Source organism: Papaver somniferum, chromosome 7 (genome assembly GCF_003573695.1).
Source record: "Papaver somniferum cultivar HN1 chromosome 7, ASM357369v1, whole genome shotgun sequence".
Taxonomy (NCBI): Eukaryota; Viridiplantae; Streptophyta; class Magnoliopsida; order Ranunculales; family Papaveraceae; genus Papaver; species Papaver somniferum.
The window spans coordinates 262,878,372-262,889,262 of record NC_039364.1 but is presented as its reverse complement, the minus strand read 5'-3'; the positions used below and the strand labels follow the sequence as shown (position 1 = coordinate 262,889,262).

Sequence of the window (10,891 nt, the reverse complement as noted above, 5' to 3'; positions counted from 1 at the left end):
TGAAGCTCCTTGGGTGGATATTAGCATGGATTTCGTGCTTGGTTTACCACGTACTGTGAGGGGGAATGATTCTATTATGGTAGTTGTTGATCGTTACTCAAACATGGCTCACTTCATAGCATGCAAGAAAACAACTGATGCATCCAATTTTGCTTATTTATTTTTCAAAGAAGTAGTACGTTTGCATGGAATTCCCAAAACAATTACTTCTGATCGAGACACTAAATTTTTGAGCTACTTTTGGAAGTCTTTATGGATGCGTTTGGGTACTAAACTTCAATATAGTACAACTGCTCACCCTCAAACAGATGGACAAACTGAAGTGGTCAATCGATCTTTAGGAAATCTGATTAGAGCCAAGGTTATTGGAGGAAAAGAGAAGCAATGGGATAATCTCCTTCCACATATGGAACTTGCTTATAACACTTCAGTTAATCGATCTACAGGTAAGACACCTTTTCAGATTGTTTATTCTAAAGTTCCTAATCACATTTTAGATTTGGTGGTACTTCCCAAGCTGCGTAAATCAAATGCTAAGGCAGATAACTTTGTTGAGAAAGCTTCACTCATACATCAAGAGGTACAGTCAAAGCTTGCAGATTCTAACAACAAGTACAAGGAAGATGCCAATCAACATAGAATACTTAAAACTTTTGGTGAAGGAGAATTGGTTATGATTCATATCAGAAAAGAAAGATTTCCTACTGGTACTTATAACAAGACCAAGATGAAGAAATATGGACCATTCAATATTTTGAAGAAAATCAGTGACAATGCTTATGTTATTGATCTTCCATCGACTTGGAACATCTCTAATATCTTCACTGTGCAATAAATATTCAACTTCCATGGAGAGAATGAAGTTCTTTCTATACTTTAACTCGAGGGCGAGTTTCTTTCAAGAAGGGGGGACTGATGTAGTACATCTTTCTCTGTATCAACAATGATTGTTCATCCTTTTATTTTGTATCAACTGTAACAGTTGACCTCATGCTTTTGGATCAACTATGACTGTTGATCCCTTACGTTGGATCAACTGTGACTGTTGATCTCTTACGTCAGTTTAAGTTAGTTTGCTTCGCAAGTATTTCCTTTTCTAGTTTTCGTCAAACTCTTTCCTTTATTTAGTTCATGTAAGTCTATATAAAGGCTGGAACTCTTGTTTACAAGACACATCTTATTATCAATATTATTATCAAGTTTGTTTATCAATCTTTTGTCTTAGAATCTTGATCCTAGAATCAGTTTTTTATTAAGTTTCTGGAGAAACTTAAACCTATCCATGTTACCCCTGTTCTGTGCTACACTACTACCCAAAGCAACAACAGACATCTCCAAGATGAGACGAGGGAGTACCTTATCATTCTAACGAGAATGACAAAATTCGGAGGATACATTCCTTTAAGACCATTAAATATGGAGTATACAAATTGCTAGAGGAGGCTACGAAGTCGAACTAGCAAAGGCTATATGCCTTGAATGAGATCCAATTTGGAACAATAATATAAACATTTCTTTTGAATATTTTCTTTTTCTTTTGAATTTTTTTCGTACTTGGGATTTATTTTTATTTTGTTTATATATTTGCTTTTTTGCATTGCATATAGTTTGGATTCCAAACAGTACTCTTCTAAAAGCCCATCAATATCATGGCACGGTGCTAGCCACACCTTCCATTCTACAACGAATGAAGCGGGGGATACCCTAAGCTACCTAACACGGAAACAGACCTAAAGTAATGCCATCACGATCATGAAATCGGACGATGTCCTGCCACAACAGGAGATATCCAGAATTGGGGCACTTGTCTCTGGATAAGACAAGAATCACCTAACCGAGGTATCGCCCTCCAAAAAATGGTTAAAAAGCAAGTGACTCAAACATCTGATCACTCGACCAAGGGGCAAGTGTAACCTAAACAGGACACTATTAAAATCACAAAGGCGAGCAAGGAGATTCGCTATACCCAAAATCCAACACCGTAAGACATGACATGTCCAGTTAAGGAATTGATCACTCCTTGGACTTATGGTTGGATTAATGTCACAAACGAAAACATCCTCAGAGCCACGAAAGAAACACATATTAAATTCAAAAACAGATGATGTTCAAAAAACTGCCTCGGAAGGAGCACGAGGACTTACTAAAAAAGTCTCCAAGATGAGACGTTCAACAAGTATTTAGAAAAAATTACTTATTGAATATTATCGCCTCCGGCGATAAACGGCGACGTATCGGAGAGAATCTACACCTCAAGTTATTGCCTCGGATCATACACGAGGACTTACCGAAAGCATAACCAAAAATGGTGGGGCATCGGACTCCACAAATGATAGTCGCATGGCGAGAAATACGAAATTCAAAAATGGAGCATCATTCCATCGCTATCAACACTTGAAGCAACACAGGCACATGAGTGCAAATGTTCCATCGCGATGGTGCTATCGGGGCATTATTACAAACAGTAACCATCAACGTGGTGAACACACTCGGAGTCCGAGATGCTAAATAAGACAAATTCCTCCCCAAGACGGATGAACAAATTGAAGTCAAATCCAATACTGACGTTCCCACATAGAAAAATGAAGAAAAGGCGAATTCTCTCTACTACAAATACAGGCAAAAGGCCACAATACCAGTCCGAACATGGACGATGTATCAAAATAAATCAAAAGTTTGGCAACTGGGATAGCCAGCAACTTGGTGTGAAGTCTCACACATGCAAAGGCAAGGAGCAGAGGCATCTCAGTCACGTTAACGAATAAACTAAATAAATGAATTTTCTTGTTTGAATTAAAAACCAATGGATGGCCACTACTCAGCATGAAGACCACTATGGTGGTTAAATAAGGAGTACAGTTCAAACCATCAGGAGGGCCACCCGATGCAAGGAGACAAATTAACTCTATGAAGTAGAAATTCTAGCGTAATCCAAGGAGAGGCGCGACCACCCAAAGGAGAACTTATTACAGTATATGTAGCAGGGGCATGCGCATTTAACAAAATGCCACCTCGCCAGCACAACCATATATTAGCACCGATGGACAAATTAGAGTATATAATCCCATAATGTGACCAAAGGATGAGACGAGCAAAATCCAAAAAAAGGCACACCGATTTATAAGCTATAATGAGGATAGCCATACAACAATCCCATTGAAGGAGCACGATGTCCATATAAGCTATAAGGAGGATAGCCATACAACAATCCCATTGAAGGAGCACGATGTCCATCGCAACCATCAAACCAATGATGGAGCACGATGTTCATCGTAACCATTAAAAAAATGGAGGAGAACGATGTTCGTCCCAACCAATTCTTGACAATAGCGTCGGGAAGAAACATGGTGACCCGAAGGGAGCTCGAAATAACCGATATAGCAGGGGCACCACCTATGCCTTTGGAAGTGAATATGAGAATAGGGGCAAGTATGCATACTATAAAAGAGCAAATCGTACTCCCCTACATAGTTCCTTCATCAACAATAGTGCCAAAAAATGGAGCAACAAAAGAAGAGGGTCGTCACCCCACAACGACGAGTAATTATTAAATTCATATTTTTATGAGAAAGGAGAATCCTTAAGAAGACCCGTCAACGATGGAGAATTTCTTAGCTATGAAATGAGCACATCACAACAAAAGATGTGGAACTCATAAACTCGCAGCAAACAAATAGTGGACCACCACGAAGCTAGACTTACGATGTCCCAGCAAAAACGGAGGACATATACTTGATAAAAGAGGTTAATAAACAAATTGACCTAAAGAGTATTTCACATCTGGTATAAAAACCCAGGATGACAACTACGATGAGACGCTAGGCGCGCAGGGGCAATTCCCCTCTACACACTATGAAAAAAGGGTCAGGGCGGTTAAAATACCACCAATCCGACCCATTATTCAAAGACGAACTATAAACGAATAAGAAAACTTCACTCCACCAAGGAGCAAGATGATAAATAAAATGGCAAAAATTAAATTTTAAAGGACCAAGTTACCTTAGCAAAAACACCCATGGGAGATACATCTCGGAGCACAAAAAATAAGTGTTATCTTACTTTCTCATAAGCATTTAAGGCACATCTGGAGAATGCCATAATGGAGCACGACGAAGAAGCACTTCGCGATTGTTATTCAAAGCACTAATGGTGGAAATATTACGAAAAACGGAGAGGGTCATCACCCTAAAAGGGCGAATAAACTAAAATTTGATCTTGTATGTTTCAGTAAATAATATGACTTCTCAAAATCTTGTTCGGTCACTCGTCTCGCCTCAAAAACAATACCTAAAGAAGATTTTCATGAAGGATCCTTCTTCGAAGAACCTCCAAGAAAAGGAGCAAAATGTGAGGGTAAAATATCAACTCGACACGTGGCGCAAGATCTAGACGGGAGCACCATATAATACTACAAGCAACTACACAATAATACAACCTTTTGTAATCCTTATCTTATCTAGTCATAACCTAGTCAGCCCTAAGGGCATAAATGTAATTCAATGTACACCATATCTCCTATATAAAGAAACGAGATATAGGTTAGAGGGGGTTCCTTCTTCTCTCCGGTTTTCCCTTCTCTCTCGGCGAGCTAGAGCCTAGCTTCTCCTGTTCTTCCATGGATGGAGTTTCAAGTCCCATGAGAACCTCCATTCATGGATCTTTGTGTATCACCACCCATAATAGTGAAAACAAAGTGGATGTAGGTCTTTAATGGCCGAACCACTATAAAATCCTTGTGTCAATCTTTACTTTCTTGCTATTTATTTCTTATTTGTGAATGAATCTAGTTTTCTAGTCTTTAAATCTTGTTGGATGTAGTAGTCAGATTTTATACAACTACAAAATACTTTCACTTCAACTACAATCCGAGTACCCGTATCCAATAGCGTCTCCTTGCTATGATACCAATTGTTACGCCAAAGCCTGCAGGAGCGTTAGGTTTCACTGCTACAACGGTACCTTGGTATTGCCAAGAACACAATCACACACACAAAAAGAACAAGTAGTTAACGAGGTTGAATCCTCGGGAAGGAATAACAATTTTATATATCACCGTATAGGTTGGAATATACAAAGCTCAAGTAGAGAAGAAGAGAACTCTTACTAGTTTTGGTGTGTTTTCCCTAGTTCTCTATATGGCTATTTATACATATATGGCTATTTGGTGTAAGATATCATGTTGTTAACAAGGATTACTTTCCTACAAGTATAGGGTTTCCTCACTTAGCTCTAAGAGGCAAACCTCTTAAGTTGTTATACTTAGGACACCAGTAATTGGTTTCCTTAACCAACTAGATTTCCTAATCTAGTCCTTGACCATCCTACCAACAGAAATTCCCGCCATGGAACCATGCACTGGAAACAAAATGATATCTTACAATTCGCCACCTTGTTTCTCCAGTTACACCGCCGCACTCATTCAAAACCAACTCATAGCAGTTCGGGAAGTAAGCTTGTTTATCAACAAAGTTTTCTAGAATCTCTGACTCGCGGAGCAAGTCGCACCATCTGACAAACAGTTTTAGAGGCAGGATAGAGCGACATGAAAGCAAGCCTAGATTGACGGAACAATCGATATTGGGACACTTAATTGTTGATGCATTGTCGTCGTAAGCTTTCACCTCTATATATTTTGTTATACAATCAGTACAAAAAGGATGTAGGTACGAGCAATCACGGCTCTTAAATTTTTTACTATGTGGAAGGGTTTCCATTCAAATATCACAACAGAATAATGATTCGCTCGTCAGGTAATAACCTATTCTGTAGCTGGGATATGGATGTTTTGTGACACGGTTTACCATGGCTGCAATAAATAAATAATTCAAAATTCGTCAGCACAATAAATATATAATGTATCACCGCCCAATAATTTTATCATTGTAGTACAACGGTATCATCCGCGAGTTGGTGAAGCATACAATGGCGGTCACTTTTTTGTAAAATGAACCATAACACAAATGTGCAATTTGATGAAAGGATTGGATTTGGTGAAGTTTTTTTCTTGGTGATGCCTTTTCATATAATTCCTAATATATCATATTTTTGCCGGAGTTTAATGGACAATTGAACTAAAATATAAAACATATCTAAAAATCGGTGTCTTGGAATTTTACAAATTTTATCTCGTTTGAAAGATTTTAAAGAGTTCTACGCAATGGGTAGTTATAAAACAAGGTTTACCATTCTCCTTCCGAATGACCACCCTCGTGATCTCAATTCACCTTACTTCCTCTTGGAAATCTATCCTCAGTCACCTCGTTCGAGGTATCAGGTATGTCGGTATGTTCATCGTCCTGTAAGTTCTCCAAAGGGTTTTCTTCCTCGGGGATCTCCTTCGGGCCAGTGGATTTCACCCTGTTTTTTTGTCAGATGTCTTAGCCTTCTATTTCTCTTCTCTAGCCTTCGATTACGTCGTTATAGTTTTCTCCTATGTTTCTCCTGCACCTTCTGTGCTTTTACGATTGCCGCTAGAGCAGCGGGTTTTTTTTTAAGGAAAAAGGCACTGGCTTATAATTTCGTTGATATGAAATTCTGGTTACATGATCAATTACATCAGAAACAAATGGAAAGATACAACTAGTACAAACGTTACAAATTTCAAAGCTTAACAATAAAACCCAGCATTGTATTGTTCTCCAATCCATCGACAAAATTGATATCTTTCTAATGGTTATGAAACCATTTTGATTTTCGATCTTCAGAATCTTGATCTTCAGATTCTTGATCATCAACATCATATATATTATATGCTTCCATAGAGAGAAGTAATAATCTCAAATCGACATCATCACAATCAACATCGGTAATAATTTCCGAAGTAGATTATCGTCTTTCATAACATACTTGATAACGATGCAGCAACACCACCAGCAAAAGCCATTATGGAAATCTGAATGGTATTGAGACACCATCATATCTATAAAAACAGAGAGACAATCCCTAAAAATTGTTGGAACAACAATTGCTTTTATTGGATATTTACATAAAACTAAGAGAAATAACTTTGATTTACGATTTGAAGAATCGAATCAAATCCCAGAAAATCAACGAGATTAAACAATGAGATTGATATTTTTTTTTAACAGTTTTGGGAGAGAGAAGGGAGAGAATGGAGTTTTTTTTAGATGAATAAAGATTTTGAGATTTGAAATTACATCCAAAGGAGGATGGAATTGATGCACCTATGGTACCTGTGCTACCATGTCGCAGGAATCTATAGGAATCTATAACCACACAATGGGGATGCATCTGTGAGCTGTCAGATTTCGCATCTATCATGAAATCACAGATCTGACGGTGTTGAGGTCTATATACACTGTGCAGTCGTGCAGGTGCTCAACATAGTAAATTTTTCAGTTATTATTATACCCAAATTTGTTGCACCAGAAATGAAAATGATTCTGCGGCTCCTTCTCCCCCTCCTTTAGATTTAGGGTTCGTCTCAGAGTAATTATTGGTGATGGAAGTTTTCTTTATTTCTTCAGCTGGCGAACTCTCCCAGGTAATCTCGTATTCCAATTCCAATTCCAATTTGTTTTCGATTTAGGGTTTACTCAGAAAGTAATTTTGGTGGAAATTTACTCTCTTTCAGCCCACAATATGTTATTGATCTCCAACTCCCCGCAGGTATAACCAATTTCAATTTTTCTTCTTCTTCTAAGTTTTCTTTTCCATGTTGAGCTGCTGCTGTTTTTCGTTTCAGTTTTGAAGTGGCATCTTAAAAGGTACTACTGATTCCTCCTCTTTTTTTAATTAGGTAATTAGGGTCTCTCAGAAAAGAATACAGGAATTTTTTGTACAAATTCAGTTTCCTTACTTGAGCTGGTTTCCAGGTAATCCCCTATTCCAATTTTCAGTTCTTTCCCTTTACGAGCTTTTACTAAGGTTTCGTTGAGCTGCTGCTATTTTCTTTGCATATCAATTTGTTTTGCATTATATATATATATATATATATATATATATATATCGTCAGATCAAATAAGAATAGAATAATCGTTATATTCTTATACTGTAGGAATCAACTAGCTCCGATCAATAACTATTTATTTTTAAGTTATGATGGCGATGAGCATCATACAACCCCCGCAAATTGGCTGTGGCAGTGAGCCAAAGCAGAAAAGAGCCTATACAAGAAAAGACTGTGGTGGTGATACAACAAATACGTCAACAGCGATGACAAAAAGAAAAGATTGCGGTGATACAAATACTTCTACAGTGATGGAGAAGAAGAAAAGACCTTGTAAAAGAAAAGATTGTGGTGATACAATAGATACACCAACCATCATGGAGATAAAGAAGAAAAGACCGTATAGAAGAAAAGATTGTATTATTGGTGGCACAATTACTCGAACAGCGACGGAGAAAAGAAAAGATTGCGCTGATACAAATACTTCTACAGTGGCAGAGAAGAAGAAAAGACCTTGTAAAAGAAAAGACTGTGGTGATACAACAGATACGCCAACCGTGATGGAGATCAAGAAGAAAAGACCACGTAGAACAGAAGATTGTATTGTTGGTGGTACAAATACTCCAACCGTGATGGAGATCAAGAAGAAAAGACCATATAGGAGAAAGAAGTACCTTCCTCATGATTTGATTGTGGAAGAAATATTAACCAAGCTTCCAGTCCCGACATAACGTCTGTTCTGGTATCCAAACTCTGGTATAACTCCATTCATAATGATCGTAAACGCTTAACTTATTCTCATTTCCTTGAGTCACAGAAACACCCCCGAGTTATCCTTAGCCTTTTAAATGTTAGGGCTGGGGTTGTTAAAAACACAGGCGAGCCTAGGTATGCATGTCACTTCTTCAAATTTACTACTGGAATGCACTCTCATGAAAACTCTCTGAAGTTTGACAAGTTTCGGGGTAGTCTTGCTAATCGTGATATTTGGGAACTGGTTGGTTACTGCCGCGGTCTACCTTGCATGGCACAAGTGGGTAATTACTCAACTGGTTATATAATTTTGGACCCAAACAGGCAAGATTTTATCTATATCTTTTATCCAGCCATAGTTGGGAAATGCATCTCCGAGGCCCACATCATCTGTCACGGATTTGGGCTCGATCCCTCAGCAAACAAGTACAAGCTGGTGAGTATTTTTGGTACTACTCAAAAGGAGCTTAACGTTGTGGTATTTACGTTGGGAACTAAATCATGGAGAAATATCACTGCCTCAACCACCTCTTTATCAGCTCATGGCGGTCGTCCTATTACAAAGATAAGAGCGCCCACAGGTAGTGACAAATCAGCCATCTTCTGTACTACTAGTGGCAGCGGTGGATGCTTGGTCTGGAAGATGATAGCAACTTTGGGGGGAGCAGGATCTAACCATATCCAACATGATGGTGGTAATGCTGTTAATAATAATGAGATGGAGATGTTACTGTCGTTCAATCTCCATGATGAGAAGTTTCAGCTCATTCAATTACCGGCTAAAAGTACAACTGACGAGCAACAGAAGCACTTATTTGTTGATTACCCTCATCTTCTGGGGTTCAAGGGATCTCCTTGTATTGCACGTGTCGAAAAAAAATCAGGGAATGGAAGTGATTATCCTCATCGTTGCCGTGATGATCATCAGGGTAATAGTGGTAGTAGTAGTTGCTGCTGTTGTTGTAAAGTTCATTTGTACGCGTTGAAGGATAATGTCAAGCAAGTGTGGGTGAAGGAAGAGAGTTTTGATGTTCGTGTAAATTCTAGTCCCACATGGTTAAGGAAGCTGGCACCAGATCCCTGCTGTTTTTGCTTCAGAGGTACTACTACTACACCTCCTACTCGCATCTTCAGTTTCTCGGATCAGATGTTACTTTACTGGTTCAATGGGGGATCTCTTCAAGTTTACAACTTACGCTCTGGTAAACTTCAGCTTGTAATGCCTACCGATCGTAAAGAGAATGCCATCTTTGAAGCTAAAATGATAGAACCGCGGCACATCTTTAATTCCAGTGATGATGATGATATTTATTGCTCAAAAATGGATTATCAGCTGCACTGTCATGAGGAAAACTTTCTTTCTCTAGAAACCTTCATACCAGAAGGATCGGCAGGAGTTGGTGCTGACGATTTCTTTGAGTTAGATTTGGAGAGAGTGGACCGTCCATGTTCGGCATACGTGTTTATCAACAGAGGTTCAGAAGTGTTCTATCCTTGTTTTAATTAGTACCTGTGTACTAACTTTTCTTGGTAATTGTCATTAGTTTACTAGATTAGTTTAAAAAATTAGTAGGAAAGTTTTAGTGTCACTGGCATGCTTTATTAGGAGAACCTGTTTATGGATAATATCGATGAGCATATCAAGTGAAATTATCATAAACTGCAATGCACTTTCATGTATGGATTTATGTTGGTGTATGCGTAAGCTAGTTTGCTTTTCCTCAAAAGGGTAATGAAGCGTGCAAAAACCCATCAATAGATAGATAATTTCATTTGTAATGCTAAGACAGTAATAATGGACATTGATCTTCAACTTTTTTATTGCTCGGACTCAATTGTATAATAGGCGTGTTTCTCAACGACGACACAAAAGGACATCCCAAGATAGTCTTCTTTCCCTTGGGTGATGATTTTTTTCTCAACTGGGGAAGGAGCTGAGAGATTCCAGGGAGGAAGAAAAGAAGTAAAGTGAGGGGAAAAGAAAGAGCCAGTGAGCCAAGACTATGGTGTCAAAAGTTAACAGTCGATCCAACTTGAATACTAAAGTCAAGTCTATTAAAACCACACTTTGAAGAAGCAAAGAACTCACGGGTTTTGCATTTTCTTGACAAGTAAAAGTTAAAAGCAAAGGAGTAACCTTGAAATACAGAGAATATCCTTAAATTCTTCATATGATTCGGTCTAAACAAGATAATATTTATAGAATTAGAGTGCAGAAAATTTTACTAC

General features: G+C 38.3%; 1 protein-coding gene across 1 annotated transcript; it reads left to right on the top strand.

Moving 5' to 3' along the window:
* Positions 1-7,393: 7,393 nt before the first annotated feature.
* LOC113300284 lies at positions 7,394-10,346 on the top strand. The gene is made up of 4 exons (XM_026549505.1): positions 7,394-7,504; positions 7,595-7,629; positions 7,760-7,835; positions 8,018-10,346. The coding sequence occupies exon 4, from the start codon at positions 8,832-8,834 to the stop codon at positions 10,167-10,169; it is 1,338 nt and encodes a 445-aa protein (XP_026405290.1). The 5' UTR covers positions 7,394-7,504; positions 7,595-7,629; positions 7,760-7,835; positions 8,018-8,831; the 3' UTR covers positions 10,170-10,346.
* The last annotated feature ends 545 nt before the right edge of the window (positions 10,347-10,891 follow it).